This window comes from Dreissena polymorpha, chromosome 6, assembly GCF_020536995.1.
Source record: "Dreissena polymorpha isolate Duluth1 chromosome 6, UMN_Dpol_1.0, whole genome shotgun sequence".
NCBI classification, from domain to species: Eukaryota; Metazoa; Mollusca; class Bivalvia; order Myida; family Dreissenidae; genus Dreissena; species Dreissena polymorpha.
In genome coordinates, this window is record NC_068360.1 from 103,430,345 (window position 1) to 103,452,090 (window position 21,746).

At 32.7% G+C, this 21,746-nt stretch overlaps 2 protein-coding genes across 8 annotated transcripts in view; one reads left to right on the plus strand and one right to left on the minus strand.

Moving 5' to 3' along the window:
* Window positions 1-20,142, minus strand: part of LOC127834929 (uncharacterized) — a 438,004-nt gene extending 417,862 nt beyond the window's left edge. Inside the window, exons 1-4 of one of the 5 annotated variants that reach the window (XR_008028289.1) lie at window positions 19,842-20,142; window positions 19,471-19,537; window positions 18,753-18,851; window positions 13,211-14,030 (exon numbers count right to left, since the gene is read on the minus strand). Coding sequence is in view for 4 of the 5 variants with exons in the window: in XM_052361063.1 (XP_052217023.1) it covers window positions 13,582-14,030; window positions 14,249-14,347; window positions 14,968-15,034; window positions 19,842-20,078 (852 nt within the window). In the remaining variant the exon portion in view is untranslated. Of the gene's footprint in view, window positions 1-12,962; window positions 14,031-14,248; window positions 14,348-14,967; window positions 15,035-17,559; window positions 18,536-18,752; window positions 18,852-19,470; window positions 19,538-19,841 lie in introns of those variants that run through there. The other 4 variants (XM_052361063.1, XM_052361062.1, XM_052361061.1 and 1 more) reach the window with 4 other exon arrangements.
* Window positions 1,091-5,456, plus strand: LOC127834927 (uncharacterized). 3 transcript variants are annotated; one of them, XM_052361058.1, is made up of 4 exons: window positions 1,091-1,492; window positions 3,369-3,435; window positions 3,684-3,782; window positions 3,962-5,456. In XM_052361058.1, exons 1-4 carry the CDS (start codon window positions 1,427-1,429, stop codon window positions 4,420-4,422), a joined length of 693 nt encoding a protein of 230 aa, XP_052217018.1. In that variant the 5' UTR covers window positions 1,091-1,426; the 3' UTR covers window positions 4,423-5,456. The 3 variants fall into 3 exon arrangements, with proteins under 3 accessions (XP_052217018.1, XP_052217017.1, XP_052217019.1); XM_052361057.1 differs by having other exon boundaries at window positions 1,154-1,660; XM_052361059.1 differs by lacking the exon at window positions 1,091-1,492 and adding an exon at window positions 1,697-2,128.
* Window positions 20,143-21,746: the final 1,604 nt, after the last annotated feature.

The window sequence follows — 21,746 nt, forward strand, 5'->3', positions numbered from 1 at the left end:
GAAGTTTGACAAACGGATAGATTACGGTATAGTCCTATAAAGATTATGGAGAGCATGTGCGCATTGTTTTCATAACGGATATGATATCTATTCGTGTTTATTTTGTTGTTGTATCTGTACTTCACCTAAGTTTAAAGGCCGTTTATATGTTTCGTTAAATTAGTCACATGCTGTCAGCTATCCTTACTCATACAGTTTGCCGATTAATCCGTTGCTATAAATACTTGACACTGTTTTAATAAGGTTTATCTACTGATATCATCTTGTTGCATCATTTAATGAATTTCAACATCTCTAATACAAACACGTTCGTTCACATTCGAGTACTTTTTTCGAACCAAAATCGATGTCACATTTTAATGCTCGAATTGTGAGTAAAAACTCAATATCAAATGTATGGTTTTTGGTGATTCCGATTGACCATCATATACTACCTTTTTCATATGTAATAAATCTAATAGATATATCCATTAAAACAATCCAGATATAAGTAATTCAAATATTTGCTAAACTATCAAAGCAAAAAAGTAAAGAATTTGTATTGGTTTTTCGTTTTTCAGTCAGGAATGTTAATTTGCGTTCTTTATTATTATGAAAACATTGTTTTAAGCTATGACCATTTGCAGAAAATAGCTATATCGTTTTCTACTATAAACCGAGCGATGTCATTATAAACAAGATCAGATACCACCTGATAATCAATCTCCACGCAGAGTTGTCGTTCCTTGCTCTCACATACAACTCTGCATAAGGCTCAGCACGCCATTTTGTCTACCAAATAGCTAAAACCGAACAAACGCATACAATGTATATTTGTGTGGATATTCAAGATCGCAAGCATTAAATTAAGAAATATGACTTTTAAATTTACGATAAATCGTGCAAAAACTTGTGAGTTTTAATGCAACTCTTTGGAACTATTTTATTGCCCATTTACACAGATGTAATCATTCCACGCACTTCACAAATGTAAACAATTGTACATTTTTTTTATTTTTATTGAGTGCCGTTAGGCATTGTTTCGACGTATTTATGTATGTTGGTTTCTTAACATAAAAAAACATCAATTTTATAATAATTAATTAAGACTGATATAAGATATCATGGTATGAGATGGTTTTCTTTAATGCAGTTAATGCAATGTCACCGTCGTGCAAGAGATTGTTTAGTATACTGTCACCTCAATGATGAACGCTTGGAATAATCATGACATGAATGAGACGCTTTCATAACAATAGTCCGTTGTGAGCCCAACACAGAGGTGAATGTAAAGTGACAGTCGTGCAAGAGATTGCCTGATAATATGTAAAAGCGAGTCTCGTTGTGGTTACTTAAACCGATACTTTACATACAACCTGAACTACAAGGCGCTTTGTCGACAGTCGTTCGTGAGGGCTTGATTGCTTAACGCTGTTTGAAAAAAACTATGCCTTGCAGTAACGTTGTGGGCACATTGAGAGACTCGAAAATAAATCCTTTACTAACATGTTCGGTGTGTGCAGTTGTTCTGCTTTTGTGCGTATTGGTGTCCGTTGTGATAACCGTATGGACTATGCCGGACATTAAACCAGTAGATGGAAATACAAACATATGTTTAAAAAGCAACGGCGAGGTTAAATGCACAGAAACAGCTGCAACTTTAAAACATTTGTTGGAAAAAGTTGGTGAAATGCCTAATGCATTTTTTTTATTGTTATGCTAATGTTCAGCATATGCAATACACATTTCATTAAGTCACATATGTGTGGATATATTCATGGGATTGTAAATTATTGGATTCTTGCGATTTCAAATGAACAAGTATCGAACACTTTTCATTAAATGAGGAGTTTTCATACAAAATTGTTAATGTGGTTAGAGTTGGGACCTGGGTAGGCTTTAATACGAAATAAGGAGATCGTTCTTTTAGAATGACATAATCATGTTATACAAGTGAATAAACATTAAACGCGATTGTAGATTGCCAAAGTTGGTATAATTCCTGGTGTAACGAACAACTCGTGGGGATTTTAGACGTTATTCGTGTTTCCGTGTTGATTTCCGTCTTAAAACCCGCAGATATGGCATGAATCATTCACCAAAAGGAAACATGCTATTATTGTATTTTATTTTTAATTGTTTGCAAACGGTAAGGTTGAAAAAAAAATGACACGTATTTGCATTATTATATGTTTGGGTTGTTTTTTCGGAAATAGCATACAAACACATACAGTATAAATACAACTGAAGACCTTATTTTTGAAAAAAACAACACTTGTTTTAAGGTAAATTTTGTTTGTAGCATGGATATTATGTAGTGTTCTTGTATTTCGTCTTGATGTTCAGTGGTTGTTAAAGGACAGACATACGTGTCATTCTGAGAAAAAGTTGAACCTAAAACATATATGCACAGAATTACACAGCATTTTGTCGATCAAATTGGACCGCATTGTCATTCGAAACAACTTTTTTTCAGAAACGATCATGAACAAAGCATACATTCGTAGACCAATGTTAAAAAACATACACCATAAACAATTAATAAATGAATGCATAAACGCATACGAGGTCGGTTATAATAGAATTTGTCGATATACACTTTTCTAATTTTGGTAGAAAGAGGACATACAATTACGAAAGGATACTCGCCATCGATATCATTTGAGCTACATATACTCCATGTACGTTCGTTTTGAGGAAGCAAATTGCCTAAAAACCAAAGCATCTTATCTTCAACACTGAGGTTTTCTAACAACACCGTGGTTCCTAAAAATAAAATAAACGGTATTCCACTCAATAGTTTCAGAATGGTTTCAGCTTTTCAATGGATCTTCAATAAGCAGATATTTTATATTAAGAAATTTTAATCGTATTTGATTGCATATAAACGTTTTAATGTGTGCATTACAACATTGTTATCACACGTCCGTTCAAGTACTACAAAACAAATACGTTTGTTCTATAAAGTTTTAACGAAATACATACAATACTATTTACTTATCTCAGTTATCTTTAAGGGGGATAATTGATAGGATTACAGATACAGCGTTCCACAGTTTTATTTGTTTTCATTTTAGAAAAGAGTAATATGTTATTATATTATATGTGTGCGAGATATATATAAAAATAAAATGCGAATCAGTGTTTTTATTTAGGAAGTAATAAACAAAAAGGAGCAAACAACTATTATATAACTTTTTATTAAATATATTATCTTTATCATTTACTGCTGATTTATTTTTTATCAATGAGTAAATCATTGTCAAGCTATGTAGTCTAAATAACTGCTCTATGGTTTCAACATGCCAAATTAACACAATATTGAGTAAATAAAGATCAGCAAGGTAGAAGAGTACGATATATATACCCATGCTTTCTATGTTTTTTAGGAGATTGCTATTGTGTACGAACGAACCGTTTCACAAGATGCTTCGGACACCAAGACATATTTTGATGGTATGAAGAATTTAAATTCAATATAAATACGTAAATCTATTTCGAGAAATATTGATTTCTTAAAGTCTGTGCGTGTCATATTGGGGTAAATAGGTGCATTGTACAGTGTGTCATGAAAGTAAGGTACACTATGATAACTTATGACCTGTTTAATGGTGTTAATAAAGCATTTTCATGAAACATATTGCAATAGCAAAAAAACGACAATATTACGAAACGTGTATCACACACCTTCTTAATTTTTTTAGAAAATGTGAAGATTGAGCTCAAAAATGATTACCTTGCATCGATCCCCGAAATGAAACCGGCTGCAAAGCTTGTAGGCCAACAATCAAGCAAACATACAGGTAATAATTTGTTAACGGAAGTTAATTTGTGATTTTAATATAACTTGAACAACCGTAACCAAAACATGCGTTAACGATTCTTAAATAGAATCGAATCCGAATCAAACTAAATTCGTAAAATAAAAATGATAAAATACTATGGGTGTTCAATTTAAAAATATGTTAATTGTGTATTTAAGGCACTGATACAACGCGAGACAATCCAGATGACATGAAAACTGTGTTGTCGTGGTTCAGCGGCAGAGACTTAGATTACACGACAGGTTTCATGAGATACGGAATGAGATACCAGAACGGTCGCCTGATTGTTCCTCTTACTGGCACGTACAACATCTACTCCTTTCTGAGTTTGACTGAAAACAATGACTCCCCGGAGGTACGAAATGGGAATGGGAATGCGAACAACACCCTGGTTAAGCATGCAATGTACAAATACAATGTCAAACTAGCACACGACGTGGAACTAGCATCTTCTGTGCAAACACATCGGCTGTCGACCAATAGAAATTTCAACGCGTTCAGTTCACAAATCTCTACTTTGGTGCAATTAGAGGCTGGAGACGAAATTTCTGTTAAAATCAGCAATATTGCACTGATGTCTTATCCTGGTGATAATTTTTTTGGTGTACACATGATTTGACTAGGGCCCGTATTCACCAAACAATTCTTAGACTTAAGTCTAAGAATAAAGAAAATTCTTTAAATTAGAATATTCAAGAATTTATTTATTTTTGAGTCAAACTCTGCAGTAAACATCTCTTTCTATATTATTCTTCATATAGAACATTTTGTTTATGACATAATCACCAGTGGAGGCCTGTTTATATTTAAACACTGAACACATTTTTCTTGGTTCTAAGTCTATTCTTTATTCTTAAGTCTAAGAATCGGTTGATGAATACGGGCCTAGAAGCTCCACAGACGTCCACCACCGTGGGATTGCGTGCTCGTCGCGTGGATGCTTTCGACTGAAGATCCCACATTACAGTTATACACATTGATAAGTCAAGTTTCTCAAACACACTATATACTTTGTTCGGGACATTGGTTTGAATGGTAATGTGTTATATTTACGAATCATCTATACAATCAATATTAACTGGGGGTTATATTTTTTGTAGAGTTATTTGTATGTAAAACACGGGACCATAACTAGTTTGCATTCAGTCTATATCGGAACACTAGTAGGTTATTTTCGAAAAAAAACAAACACATTGTTCAGTTTATATATCCGTTTTGTTACAGAAGAGAAGCTAGTCACATGTAATTTTTACTTTACTATTTTTTATTTCACAGCATTGGAGCAAAAAGGTACCATTTGACAATGAAATAAGAATGCAGATGGTACTTTTGTGCATCAATTGGGCGAATATATAATATATATTATGTAGAAATGACGATTGACAATAAATTGTATTGTCAATCGTCATTTCTAAAAAATCGATATGATATATGATTATACACATGGTGAGACTCTTGACAATGTATTTATCCCACAGTCTACCTCATAGCTCGCTAAACGAGCTGTATGTTTGCATTGCTATTTCAGCGGACATGTTACGCTGTATGCTTTCAAACAAATAACCCGAAAAAAAAGTTGCATATTTTTCTTAAACACTATTAAATCCTTTTAATTGTTAGATTTTGATGTTTAAAATAAATAATTGCAACGTATTGTATTATCGATTTATTTTGTGAATTGCGACTTTCTTTACGATTGCAAACAAGGCTGATTGTGTATTTGAGTATACTCGACAGTTGACATTTGTAGTACATAAATGACTGAATTACGCTTACTGAACGATATGCCGTATTTCAATCCGAGCTGCACATCATGGAAGTGTATCTAACGTCTCGTATTACCTCTGAAGCGTCATATTGTTGGCGCGTTATTTGAACTTCTGTACAAAGATTGAGGATGTTTGACGAGCGTTTAAAGCTAAATAAAAGTGCGGTCATTTAATTCATGCTATGAGACGAATGGGCAAAAATATCAGTGACACTTAGTGTAAGCATTTGACGTCATCTTACATGGAATCTTACAACATTTACTGTAATTATCGCGCAATTTTGTAAGTGTTCATATACAAAAGATATTATCATTTTGGTCTAAAACAACGAACGTAATGGTTATATTAGTTTAAAATGAAATTCACAAAAAGCAACTACGCATGTATTTCTTACTTTTATTAATGTTGAAGGTTACTATTAGAGTCAAGTGTATGATACATTGAAGAAAACACGAAAATAAAATATAATGATATTTGATTTACTTCTTGCAAAAAAAAAGTTTCAAAGATTATATATATACTTATTTTGGCTATTATGCAAATACAATATTTCCTTTGGGCAGCACAATACTCACACTAGTTATAATATAATGCACACATATAGCACGCATAACTACATGCCTTATATTGTATAATATGCAAACAATTTGTGTACGAGTATATTAGTAATAGTAAACATAAAACATTACATTATTGAAAGCACATTTTATGATCGTAAAACATTTATGGACTTAATGCTGTTCTGATGATATTGGCTGCATCACGCAAGCCTTTGTTTCACAGCTTTGCTTTAAAGTACATACCAAAATTTATGATTTGTATAATAAAAGGCGCACCTTCTTCTTATATATATAATAGTATACATCAAACGCATTGTGTTGTCTTACTAGATACTTCGAAGTTATCTTACACTTTCAGCGAAAAGCCATGTCTTTCATTCATGTGATAACACATGCTATTCTTTTATTTGACAAAGACCATGTCACGGTATTGCCTGCCATATATACCAAAGACAATGGCATGGCATCACCTATGTATAATTTGAAATCATTACTTATTCACATACTGGTATTTAGCCAATATAGCATAGTTGTTACTTCCAACACTATTTTGGTTGTTGATCGAAACGTAAAAATGCCAGATTTCATTGTGACAACCGAGTTGCCGTATTAAAGACGTTCGCCAAGCACAATACAGTCTTTATGACGTTTTGTTGCTTATATAAAAAAGACGATCGCACATTGCCCATCCGTTGGCCGAAAAGTGACTTTACCCACTCCACAAGTTCGTACGTTAAAATATTCGTGCATGCAACGATGCAATTATAAATAAGCAGCCATCTATCATTCATAAAACATCTTCGAATAATGACTTCATACAGCAGAGTACACAGTCATCAATGTGTATGTTTGGTTCTGTAGTTCAAAGAAGAACGCAATGTCGGCTAGAGGCTTGACATTGAAATCTGAGTTCGAGTCTCAGCAGGGCCTTTGCACTTGACTGTGTACTCTTTCAAAAATGAATAATGAACAAAACACATCAATAAGTAGTTCTAAACAATGTGGTACCTGTTTGCAATTCAGCCATTCAGGCTGTAACCAGTTTGACTGAAACAATATCAAATACGTTTTCGGACTGTTTCCGTATACGATAAGCTGCAAAATGCGTAAGTTAATAAAGTATTAGTTCGGTTATTTTCTTATATAAATGTAATTTCATAACAACTGAAAAAGTCGTGACAATGTTTGTACACATACGCGAGTCCCCTGATTGATAGTCGTTTTCATAAACGACGTTAATGCGGATAAACCTAACCACGCTTATAAGATGACGATAAATAATACACTCGAAATTTGTTGTTATGTAATTGTTCGTAGTCTCTTATCATTTGACTTGGTTTAATATGATTATGAACTATATAAGATGATCATGGAAAAAACATCATTCGCTCTTGTTCGTATGAAATAACTAAAATCCGTTTCTATTAACTCTAAAGTTAGATAATCAATAAACACAGAAATCCGCATTCCTACTTAGTTATTGTGTTGTTGTTTGTTGTTGTTTTTTTTTTTGGGGGGGGGATATTTAATTATAAGGTAAATGTGTCAAGTTCATGTTCATGTGCCTTTAGAATTAGAAATTGTGATTTATAGAGTGGTGGTTAACAGGTAGTGATTTTGGTAAACAGAAAAAAAGGGTTTATTAGTAAACTGCTGATTTCTACCAACGAATTGACAGAAAAGCCCGATTTATTTTACGGACGACACTAACACCGTCTTATTTAAGGTGCTGGTCACCAATCCTGTAGTTAATAGTAAACCCGGGAGCGGTCAAGCCGAGGTCGCATGTAATGTCAGCCACGCGAGCAAGGGAAAGGTCAGTGACAAGAGCAATGGCATTATTGTGTTCCGCCGTTATTTACCGCAAAATCTCTGTTAGTGATACCTTCGCATCAGTAAGCAAGAATTTACCCCTCTAGCATTCAGCTACACGGCATGGAAACAGAGACAGCAAACTAATACTTAAGTTGGTAAACTGGTCATCTTTCAACTGACAGAACATATGTTTATGTCGTTTCTTTTGTTTTTAATGTTCTGTGTATGTGTGTGCGTTTTGTTTTATATATAAAACATAGTTCGGTGGTGAGTAAGCTAAATGCACACTCCAAACAACAAACTCTGTTGTTTGCGTGTACAAAGTGCTTCCACTTCGTGCAAGTAACTGAAACTGCTTCACATCAATATGCCAGGGAGACTTTCCGTATAATAAGTTCACGACCAAACCTGGAGCAAGTCATGCAGGCAGACTGGTACTAGGACTCGTGGTCTTGTTTCTATAATTTAGTGTTCATCAATTTGTATTGTACGAATTTCCAAACTGGTACCAACTGACCAAGCGGGAAGCTAAAGCAGTAAATCAACAAGTCCTTAAGTGCTGTTAAAATATCCCTTAATTTGCGTGACATAGTAATTGGTAAATTGTCAAGTGCAATGTTTCGAAACCATTATATGTTATTAATATAGTATCTTCAATAGTATGCTTGCCGAACAATATTTAGATAAATACATTCTGTCACACATTTTCTTCTACAAGAATTGCACTTGCAAGCAACCCATTGCATTAACACAGCATTTTTTATAAGTATTCAACTCCACTTGTCCAGTGGCCCTCATGGTTGAGTTGACAAGTAAACAATGTTTGGTATACAAAAATAAACAATATATTCAAGGCCTCAGTTCTGTATATGGTATTTGTAAATAAGAAGACGTCGACAATACAACCGTTTAAAATGACAGAATTATGTTCAATTTCATTTTACTGCATAACGCATATGAACGTTATATTAGTTAAAGACGGGTTCGTAGAGTCATAAACAATCGTTTTAAAGCAGCACAATCGGCAGCTGGGATATATTATTAATATTGTAAAGCGTTCGGTCGTTGGTCTTACATAGCAGTGTAATATACATTTTCTAAATTAGTAATGATTGATTTAAGTAGGATAAACCGTCTTAGTATGCTACAAAGTGTCATTCGATTGTTTCCCTTAGAAGTGAAATATCGCTAATTTTGACAGAAATTTCATCCCCGGCTTCTAAATTTACCAATGTTGAGATGTATGAATTGAACGCGTTGAAATTTCTGTGCGTCGCCTGCCGGCGTGTTTGGACAGAAGACGCCAGTTCCACGTCATGTCCGAGTTTGACATTGTATTTGTACATTGCATGAATAACTAGTTTTCCATTGGTGTTCTCATTTTTTATCTCTGAGGGGTCAATGTCTTCTGTTAGAATAAGGAAGGAGTAAATGTTGTATGTGCCCGTAAGAGGTACAATAAGTCGACCATTCTGGTATCTGACTCCGAATCTCATGAAGCCGGTAGTGTAGTCTAAATCTCTGCCGTTGAACCAAGACACTACTGTTTCCATCTCCCCTGATTTCTTTGTTTCCAAGCCTACAATAATATAATAAAGAAGTAAAGACAATTTTCAGTTTGGCTTAAAGTTTATTTCAGAAATATGCGTTAGTCGAATTATTATACTCTTGTATTGAATTATTAACTATAAGATGTTTATAATTTCATGAGAACTTTTTGTAATCTTTATGTCGTTTTTTTCATAGACAATGTTTTAGTTGTATGAAACAGCAATTTAAACAACATTGTCATAAACCTGTCATTTTGTTTGTGAGTAATCCAACAATCTTTGCAGCGGGTTTCATGTCTGGAATTGATGCTAGGTAGTCATTTTTCAATTCTATTTGTACATTATCTGAAAAACATAGTATAAACAAATAATAATTATGTTTCATTCAAGAAATATTGACTAAAGCAAAATACTTAACATATTTGTAATTTACCGATCCCGTAGGCGACCTGAATAATTATAAGGTTTACCAAAAATGTTGTCTGCCATAATTTATTGCGCTTTGAGGTTTATTTTATTAACACAGAGATATATTTAGTAATAATATTATAAAAAAGAAAGCGAAACAAACAATATGAAGATATGTTATGTCAAACTTAAAATGTAAAACACGGTGTTTTCTTCTCCTTGTTAATCGAAACTAATATTATATTGGCAATATTTGCTTGTTTCAATCAGTTGCTCGTAACATTACATAAACACGGAGAACATTGACTTGATCAATTTTATATGTATTTTCTTTAAGCTTTTATTCAGGTGCTTTATGAGTTTAAAAATTAACAACAGATCATTTTGACAAAGAATAACAAGTTAGACGATAAACATTTGTATTGCGACCATTAGTTCGATTCGCAAAACAACTGATACAGTTTAGCGATTGAATAAGATCTGTATGTGTTGCTGTACTCGGGCATAAACTCCCTTATATCCATAAAGGCGCTCAACGATTATTATAGATACCTACCGTTGAAGTATTTCTTTGTATCTGAAGCATCTTGTTCTGCAGTTTCCGTGTATACTTGAGGTACTTCCTATAACAGAACTTGTAAATGACTGCTTTTAAAACATATCAATGCAGCTGTGTTGAAAAGGGGGAAAACTCTTAACAAAACAACAAAACCATGGATAATTGTACACGTGTTCGTTTTACCACATCAATAGTTTACCACGTTTGTTGATCCCGACAGCAAACACAATACACTAAAAGTTCTTGAATCAAATGTCAAAATTAAAAAAATAAAGAGATGTTTATCTTATGTACATTAATGCAAAATATCCAAGCCTTAAAATAAGTAACTGTATATAAGTATTGTATACGGTCTGCAAGTGATACTACTTCTTTGATTCAGGTTCGCAAGATTTCTAAGTAATAAGTGTAATCGATACTAATCATTTATGTAAGTACGTTCTACAATTTTATTTCATTCGGGTCGTAATAATTGTATGTCTATGCATATAAATACTTACCTTGGGTTAATCGGAAAAGACAAATGATTGAAAACTAATATTTTGTAAAAAAATCATACAAGTTTTTAATTTGTAGTCTTATTGTATAAACAAAGCAATTATGGCCCATTTTCCGAAATATATATAATTAAGTTAAGCGTCGTTTGTAACAAGACAATCATAACGTGTAAGTAAAATATTGTGTACAAATATTCACCAGCATTTTAAAAAATGAATTGATTTATCAGAAAGTATTATAATCTTTTTCAGTTTCAATACAATTTAACAATGATTTGGCTTGTGTTGACTCTTATTTTAGAAGCACAATCAGAAATCTTCGGAAGCAGACACTGCATAGAAATGCAGTTATATTTGAAAAGTGCGACTACATAAAATCATTGCATTCCAGTGGAATGTGAGAGAATACGTGCTAAGTGCATAACACACATACTATGCCTCATTTCTATTCACCATCACGTGTATTTCGGCGATATAACGCACTTATGTAAATATAGCGTAATAGGTACCATTTTTAAAAAATATCCATGTTTCAGGCCTTGAAGGCGTTGCCCATTTTTGCAATACTATATCATCCCTTAACAACATTGATATTGGGATTGTATGTTTGTCATAAGTAGATAATATGCATCGATATGCATGTGCATGCTTATTTAACAACCCATAATCATATGTTGTGTTTTTTTACTTGATCCATGCTTCGTTTCACAAATAACCTGTGTGCTTTTTTTCAACGATTTTGAATTGTATAGGTGACTTTGAAAAATAAGCGTGGTGAGCTTACCTTATTTTGGAACTATTATTTATAAATTATTGTAACTCTTATTTTATTGTTACAATGACAGAGCAGCGTAACGGTAAACAAACTGCACCAATGCTTTGGAGTCTCATTCCTTCCATTGATTTATTTAATGGTAATTAAATTGAATGCGTTTAAATTCCCTATTTTTATTGTTTTATTTGAGTTGTAATGCTATGAGGTTTAATTGTATTTACACTTAAATACTTCATGAATATTGCTGGGCCAAGTGTTAGGTTGAGCGCTCTAAAACCGGTTTAAATCCCTAATGTTTTGCATGAACCGTTTTAAGGAGGTTACCCAGCTTTATTCTTGTACGTGTGTACGTTGTTTCGTATTGTGCTGTTTCGTTCTGTTTTGGCAATAGGTAAATCGCCTTAAATAAAGGACCAATAAGTTGTATATAATAAGAATGCAATACTGCTCCAGCAGCTGGAGTTTCACTCCTTTATATTGATAAAATACAATTCATTGTTCCCTATAAATGTTTCGGAAAATAACACATTTACGAAACAACTGAATGGATTGAATTATATTTGATCTTTTGTCTTCATGGTGTGTCAGGAATCGATTCAATCTCTCTCAAACTCACATGTACATAAGCCATAGATCTTTGTTATCCACAAAGTATCATTTTTTATAATGTATTTTGATTAATTACGTTAAAATCCATGTTTTTTTAATGTGAGATGGTTAGCTTAATTGTAGCATTGTCTCCAAAAGGACTATGATTGTGTTTAGTGGGAATTTTCAAAAGAGGAAGTTACCCACACGCTTAGCAACACATATCAATACCATTATCGCAGTCAGCAATGTTGTAGTATTTAAGGTCAATATCATATTAATTAATTTATAACTGATGCCTACAAATAGGATATAAATCACTCAGATGTTTTTTTAATCTGGGAGTTAAATGTCCACTTATTGATGAATACGCATATACATATTATAGCCTCTTACGAAACCTGAGATGGATTTCATTTCTAAATCATTGGTTTTAAGTTATAGTAATGTTGGGCTATTAAGATTTTGTTTGGTAAGTTCTGTTAAGCTATCAAAACTGATTTTTGAGCATAACATTTTTGTTATCAACTAGTGTCATGAACCTAAGTAACGAAACCATAGTTGCATGAATTGTCCATGCATTGTGGTACCGCGCTTAAAAAAAATATAAACAAAACATTGTAAATGTGAATAATGTCTTGGTTTCGGTCGCTTATCATTATTTACCTTATAACGATGAGCCAATATTTGCAATTTCAATATACAGTGATACTACAAACATGAATACATATACATTCTAATTATTATTAATTTAAAAAAAATGTATTCCTCAATGAGTAATATAAGCTAGATTCATATACAATTCCTCAAAATTACGTCATTTTTACAAAACATTATATAAATGGTAATTGTTAAGTTTGTTTAAGTTATGTGCAATTATAAAAACCTCGGTTGTTCACACACACAATCTATATCCTTTTTGATAAAAAGATGACATTGTTTATAGTGTTTTTTCTTAATAATCATGACCCCAAGTTTCAAATGTATGATTAACTCACATCTCCATTTAAGAAGTTAATATATTTGATAATTTATCGAATGCTAGGAAAATTTCTTAGTCTTCTTTGTTTACTGTGAAACTTATTGATCAAATCCTGTAACTTTCATTTAAATCATGAAAATGAAAGTTGTGTTTCGGTAAGAATGTTAAAATATGAATCCTGCCGGTTCAATAAAAATGGACTGTGGAACCTTCGGTCTTTAGCATCCACGCGACGTGCACGCAGCTCCATGGAGTGGACGACTGTGGATCGCTAGTCAGATCATGTGTAGACCAAAAACGTTATCGCCTGGATATGATGTTAGTGAAATATCGCTAATTTTGACAGAAATTTCATCCCCGGCTTCTAAATTTACCAATGTTGAGATGTATGAATTGAACGCGTTGAAATTTCTGTGCGTCGCCTGCCGGCGTGTTTGGACAGAAGACGCCAGTTCCACGTCATGTCCGAGTTTGACATTGTATTTGTACATTGCATGAATAACTAGTTTTCCATTGGTGTTCTCATTTTTTATCTCTGAGGGGTCAATGTCTTCTGTTAGAATAAGGAAGGAGTAAATGTTGTATGTGCCCGTAAGAGGTACAATAAGTCGACCATTCTGGTATCTGACTCCGAATCTCATGAAGCCGGTAGTGTAGTCTAAATCTCTGCCGTTGAACCAAGACACTACTGTTTCCATCTCCCCTGATTTCTTTGTTTCCAAGCCTACAATAATATAATAAAGAAGTAAAGACAATTTTCAGTTTGGCTTAAAGTTTATTTCAGAAATATGCGTTAGTCGAATTATTATACTCTTGTATTGAATTATTAACTATAAGATGTTTATAATTTCATGAGAACTTTTTGTAATCTTTATGTCGTTTTTTTTCATAGACAATGTTTTAGTTGTATGAAACAGCAATTTAAACAACATTGTCATAAACCTGTCATTTTGTTTGTGAGTAATCCAACAATCTTTGCACCGGGTTTCATGTCTGGAATTGATGCTAGGTAGTCATTTTTCAATTCTATTTGTACAGTATCTGAAAAACATAGTATAAACAAATAATAATTATGTTTCATTCAAGAAATATTGACTAAAGCAAAATACTTAACATATTTGTAATTTACCGATCCCGTAGGCGACCTGAATAATTATAAGGTTTACCAAAAATGTTGTCTGCCATGATTTATTGCGCTTTGATGTTTATTTTATTAACACAGAGATATATTTAGTAATAATATTATAAAAAAGAAAGCGAAACAAACAATATGAAGATATGTTATGTCAAACTTAAAATGTGAAACACGGTGTTTTTCTTCTCCTTGTTAATCGAAACTAATATTATATTGGCAATATTTGCTTGTTTCAATCAGTTGCTCGTAACATTACATAAACACGGAGAACATTGACTTGATCAATTTTATATGTATTTTCTTTAAGCTTTTATTCAGGTGCTTTATGAGTTTAAAAATTAACAACAGATCATTTTGACAAAGAATAACAAGTTAGACGATAAACATTTGTATTGCGACCATTAGTTCGATTCGCAAAACAACTGATACAGTTTAGCGATTGAATAAGATCTGTATGTGTTGCTGTACTCGGGCATAAACTCCCTTATATCCATAAAGGCGCTCAACGATTATTATAGATACCTACCGTTGAAGTATTTCTTTGTATCTGAAGCATCTTGTTCTGCAGTTTCCGTGTATACTTGAGGTACTTCCTATAACAGAACTTGTAAATGACTGCTTTTAAAACATATCAATGCAGCTGTGTTGAAAAGGGGGAAAACTCTTAACAAAACAACAAAACCATGGATAATTGTACACGTGTTCGTTTTACCACATCAATAGTTTACCACGTTTGTTGATCCCGACAGCAAACACAATACACTAAAAGTTCTTGAATCAAATGTCAAAATTAAAAAAACAAAGAGATGTTTATCTTATGTACATTAATGCAAAATATCCAAGCCTTAAAATAAGTAACTGTATATAAGTATTGTATACGGTCTGCAAGTGATACTACTTCTTTGATTCAGGTTCGCAAGATTTCTAAGTAATAAGTGTAATCGATACTAATCATTTATGTAAGTACGTTCTACAATTTTATTTCATTCGGGTCGTAATAATTGTATGTCTATGCATATAAATACTTACCTTGGGTTAATCGGAAAAGACAAATGATTGAAAACTAATATTTTGTAAAAAAATCATACAAGTTTTTAATTTGTAGTCTTATTGTATAAACAAAGCAATTATGGCCCATTTTCCGAAATATATATAATTAAGTTAAGCGTCGTTTGTAACAAGACAATCATAACGTGTAAGTAAAATATTGTGTACAAATATTCACCAGCATTTTAAAAAATGAATTGATTTATCAGAAAGTATTATAATCTTTTTCAGTTTCAATACAATTAAACAATGATTTGGCTTGTGTTGACTCTTATTTTAAAAGCACAATCAGAAATCTTCGGAAGCAGACACTGCATAGAAATGCAGTTATATTTGAAAAGTGCGACTACATAAAATCATTGCATTCCAGTGGAATGTGAGAGAATACGTGCTAAGTGCATAACACACATACTATGCCTCATTTCTATTCACCATCACGTGTATTTCGGCGATATAACGCACTTATGTAAATATAGCGTAATAGGTACCATTTTTAAAAAATATCCATGTTTCAGGCCTTGAAGGCGTTGCCCATTTTTGCAATACTATATCATCCCTTAACAACATTGATATTGGGATTGTATGTTTGTCATAAGTAGATAATATGCATCGATATGCATGTGCATGCTTATTTAACAACCAATAATCATATGTTGTGTTTTTTTACTTGATCCATGCTTCGTTTCACAAATAACCTGTGTGCTTTTTTTCAACGATTTTGAATTGTATAGGTGACTTTGAAAAATAAGCGTGGTGAGCTTACCTTATTTTGGAACTATTATTTATAAATTATTGTAACTCTTATTTTATTGTTACAATGACAGAGCAGCGTAACGGTAAACAAACTGCACCAATGCTTTGGAGTCTCATTCCTTCCATTGATTTATTTAATGGTAATTAAATTGAATGCGTTTAAATTCCCTATTTTTATTGTTTTATTTGAGTTGTAATGCTATGAGGTTTAATTGTATTTACACTTAAATACTTCATGAATATTGCTGGGCCAAGTGTTAGGTTGAGCGCTCTAAAACCGGTTTAAATCCCTAATGTTTTGCATGAACCGTTTTAAGGAGGTTACCCAGCTTTATTCTTGTACGTGTGTACGTTGTTTCGTATTGTGCTGTTTCGTTCTGTTTTGGCAATAGGTAAATCGCCTTAAATAAAGGACCAATAAGTTGTATATAATAAGAATGCAATACTGCTCCAGCAGCTGGAGTTTCACTCCTTTATATTGATAAAATACAATTCATTGTTCCCTATAAATGTTTCGGAAAATAACACATTTACGAAACAACTGAATGGATTGAATTATATTTGATCTTTTGTCTTCATGGTGTGTCAGGAATCGATTCAATCTCTCTCAAACTCACATGTACATAAGCCATAGATCTTTGTTATCCACTAAGTATCATTTTTTATAATGTATTTTGATTAATTACGTTGAAATCCATGTTTTTTTAATGTGAGATGGTTAGCTTAATTGTAGCATTGTCTCCAAAAGGACTATGATTGTGTTTAGTGGGAATTTTCAAAAGAGGAAGTTACCCACACGCTTAGCAACACATATCAATACCATTATCGCAGTCAGCAATGTTGTAGTATTTAAGGTCAATATCATATTAATTAATTTATAACTGATGCCTACAAATAGGATATAAATCACTCAGATGTTTTTTAATCTGGGAGTTAAATGTCCACTTATTGATGAATACGCATATACATATTATAGCCTCTTACGAAACCTGAGATGGATTTCATTTCTAAATCATTGGTTTTAAGTTATAGTAATGTTGGGCTATTAAGATTTTGTTTGGTAAGTTCTGTTAAGCTATCAAAACTGATTTTTGAACATAACATTTTTGTTATCAACTAGTGTCATGAACCTAAGTAACGAAACCATAGTTGCATGAATTGTCCATGCATTGTGGTACCGCGCTTAAAAAAAATATAAACAAAACATGGTAAATGTGAATAATGTCTTGGTTTCGGTCGCTTATCATTATTTACCTTATAACGATGAGCCAATATTTGCAATTTCAATATACAGTGATACTTCAAACATGAATACATATACATTCTAATTATTATTAATTTAAAAAAAATGTATTCCTCAATGAGTAATATAAGCTAGATTCATATACAATTCCTCAAAATTACGTCATTTTTACAAAACATTATATAAATGGTAATTGTTAAGTTTGTTTAAGTTATGTGCAATTATAAAAACCTCGGTTGTTCACACACACAATCTATATCCTTTTTGATAAAAAGATGACATTGTTTATAGTGTTTTTTCTTAATAATCATGACCCCAAGTTTCAAATGTATGATTAACTCACATCTCCATTTAAGAAGTTAATATATTTGATAATTTATCGAATGCTAGGAAAATTTCTTAGTCTTCTTTGTTTACTGTGAAACGTATTGATCAAATCCTGTAACTTTCATTTAAATCATGAAAATGAAAGTTGTGTTTCGGTAAGAATGTTAAAATATGAATCCTGCCGGTTCAATAAAAATGGACTGTGGAACCTTCGGTCTTTAGCATCAACGCGACGTGCACGCAGCTCCATGGAGTGGACGACTGTGGATCGCTAGTCAGATCATGTGTAGACCAAAAAAGTTATCGCCTGGATATGATGTTAGTGAAATATCGCTAATTTTGACAGAAATTTCATCCCCGGCTTCTAAATTTACCAATGTTGAGATGTATGAATTGAACGCGTTGAAATTTCTGTGCGTCGCCTGCCGGCGTGTTTGGACAGAAGACGCCAGTTCCACGTCATGTCCGAGTTTGACATTGTATTTGTACATTGCATGAATAACTAGTTTTCCATTGGTGTTCTCATTTTTTATCTCTGAGGGGTCAATGTCTTCTGTTAGAATAAGGAAGGAGTAAATGTTGTATGTGCCCGTAAGAGGTACAATAAGTCGACCATTCTGGTATCTGACTCCGAATCTCATGAAGCCGGTAGTGTAGTCTAAATCTCTGCCGTTGAACCAAGACACTACTGTTTCCATCTCCCCTGATTTCTTTGTTTCCAAGCCTACAATAATATAATAAAGAAGTAAAGACAATTTTCAGTTTGGCTTAAAGTTTATTTCAGAAATATGCGTTAGTCGAATTATTATACTCTTGTATTGAATTATTAACTATAAGATGTTTATAATTTCATGAGAACTTTTTGTAATCTTTATGTCGTTTTTTTCATAGACAATGTTTTAGTTGTATGAAACAGCAATTTAAACAACATTGTCATAAACCTGTCATTTTGTTTGTGAGTAATCCAACAATCTTTGCAGCGGGTTTCATGTCTGGAATTGATGCTAGGTAGTCATTTTTCAATTCTATTTGTACAGTATCTGAAAAACATAGTATAAACAAATAATAATTATGTTTCATTCAAGAAATATTGACTAAAGCAAAATACTTAACATATTTGTAATTTACCGATCCCGTAGGCGACCTGAATAATTATAAGGTTTACCAAAAATGTTGTCTGCCATAATTTATTGCGCTTTGAGGTTTATTTTATTAACACAGAGATATATTTAGTAATAATATTATAAAAAAGAAAGCGAAACAAACAATATGAAGATATGTTATGTCAAACTTAAAATGTGAAACACGGTGTTTTCTTCTCCTTGTTAATCGAAACTAATATTATATTGGCAATATTTGCTTGTTTCAATCAGTTGCTCGTAACATTACATAAACACGGAGAACATTGACTTGATCAATTCTATATGTATTTTCTTTAAGCTTTTATTCAGGTGCTTTATGAGTTTAAAAATTAACAACAGATCATTTTGACAAAGAATAACAAGTTAGACGATAAACATTTGTATTGCGACCATTAGTTCGATTCGCAAAACAACTGATACAGTTTAGCGATTGAATAAGATCTGTATGTGTTGCTGTACTCGGGCATAAACTCCCTTATATCCATAAAGGCGCTCAACGATTATTATAGATACCTACCGTTGAAGTATTTCTTTGTATCTGAAGCATCTTGTTCTGCAGTTTCCGTGTATACTTGAGGTACTTCCTATAACAGAACTTGTAAATGACTGCTTTTAAAACATATCAATGCAGCTGTGTTGAAAAGGGGGAAAACTCTTAACAAAACAACAAAACCATGGATAATTGTACACGTGTTCGTTTTACCACATCAATAGTTTACCACGTTTGTTGATCCCGACAGCAAACACAATACACTAAAAGTTCTTGAATCAAATGTCAAAATTAAAACAATAAAGAGATGTTTATCTTATGTACATTAATGCAAAATATCCAAGCATTAAAATAAGTAACTGTATATAAGTTTAAATAATCAAACCCATATCACTTACATTTTCCAACAAACTCTTTAATGTTGATGAGGTTTCCTTGCAAAGTACGCCACCGTCAAATTTCAAACAAATATGAGTGCTCCCATCGATTTTTTGAATATCCGGCATCGTCCATACCATTATCACCACGGACAATAGTACGATTAACAGAAAAACTTTCGAAATTATAGAACCGATTTTAAGAGCGCCCTTTTTGTCACATTTCAGTCGGTCTAAAACGGAGCAAATGCATGTCATTTCAAATATAAAATATAGCACGCTCAGTTAACCGTCCCTCGGTGCATTGACTAAGTGTCGGGTAGTGGAATGATTTTAAACCTGATACGTTATTTTCTTATTTATACTTGTTAAAGGGACAATCATCAATGTTTCCGAACAAGAGGGTTTATACAAACCTCGAGTGTCATCATGTTTTAATCATACGCCAAATTATATAAAGAGAGTATGTGTTTGCTTTCGGGGTAATACCATGATTTATCGTTTTCAGTGAAGTGAGGAAATAATTATTTTAACGAGCGAATTTAAGAGTGATAATGTGTTAATTCTCTGACTGGACTGACACAATAAATCACATTATCACCCAGCAAGAAAACACATTTTCGTTGTATATATTTCTTTTATAATTTTCATATTAGTTACTTTCAAGACGGGTTATACCTGTACTTATAATTCCGTAATGCGTAAAAAATGGGTAAGAAAGCGATATTCCAGCGTCATGTTAGATTGAAATACATTCGCCGAAGATTTCGAACGTAATTTGTAGATGGCTGCTACCGGTCCTATAGATAGACACAATAATGACAAGGGCCCTTATGTATATGAGGCGACTTGATGCGATCAGACACGATGCATAATCAAATTTATTAGTGCGCTATGGACTTGCGGTACAATGTGTTAAAAAAAAAGTTCGTTCCGAAAATAAATACGCGGACATGATGGAAAAAACGAAATATGCTTAATGTATAACTGTAGAAGATGTGTTCTTGGAACGATTAATGATATGTTTAACTTATTTCATTCTCTTTTTTCTTGCATTGTCAAGATAACTGAAATAGAAAAAGGTTGCCTTGAAAACTAGAATTGACGTCGGACTCCGATAAATACCAATTGATAACACGCTTGATTTAAAATAATGTTTGTTCTCAGATAACCACCTCAAATGCCTTGTGGGTTTAATAAATGCACTCGAGATATTGTCTAATCGTCATATTAGCTCAGAACGACTGAGGAGGCTAAAGTCTTGTTGATTGCACCGGTTAAGGCTGTTTTAAATATTCAAATATTCAAGATGTTCACTTGACTCATATTTTCAATAATTCAGTTTTTGTGAGCATTTACGGTAGTATTATCATTTAATTCTTTTTTATACCTTAAATTATTCATATCAAATAAAATTTTCAAAAAGTAGTCCATCGGAAAAGCCTGGTATAGGGTCGTATGTATTCAAACTTTTGAAAGTGAAACGCATGTAAGAGGCCAACAAACAACGCGACACGTCATTGGTAAAACATGTACGTGGACCATAGTATTGAAATACCAATCCCTCTCCACTAACACAATGAAAATTGGGATAAGCATGACTCGTTTCTAAAGGACATCTTATTAAAAAACACACACATAAACCGTTATTTAAATCTAACTTAAAGATCTAAAGATTTGACGATTAGGGTAGGGTATACATTATATTTGCACCATTCGTCTTAACATTTAAACATGTTTTAAGTTATTTAAACGTAGCAAACGGAATAGTGTGTAGTGCAATTAACCACACTGTCCGTCATAAGAGAGGATATATAATCAGCATGATTTGAGTTATTATTGTTTAAATTGCAACGTTAAGGTCCTGTATGCAACCTCTCAGAACAAATCTAAGAATAATATATTCATCACTCGTTGAAGTAATAT

Coding starts and splice junctions, on each gene's coding strand:
- LOC127834927 (XM_052361057.1), top strand. CDS start 1,427: ATGCCTTGCAGTAACGTTGTGGGCACATTGAGAGACTCGAAAATAAAT. Junction 1,661..3,368: donor TAAAACATTTGTTGGAAAAA/GTTGGTGAAATG, acceptor TATGTTTTTTAG/GAGATTGCTATTGTGTACGA. Junction 3,436..3,683: donor CACCAAGACATATTTTGATG/GTATGAAGAATT, acceptor TAATTTTTTTAG/AAAATGTGAAGATTGAGCTC.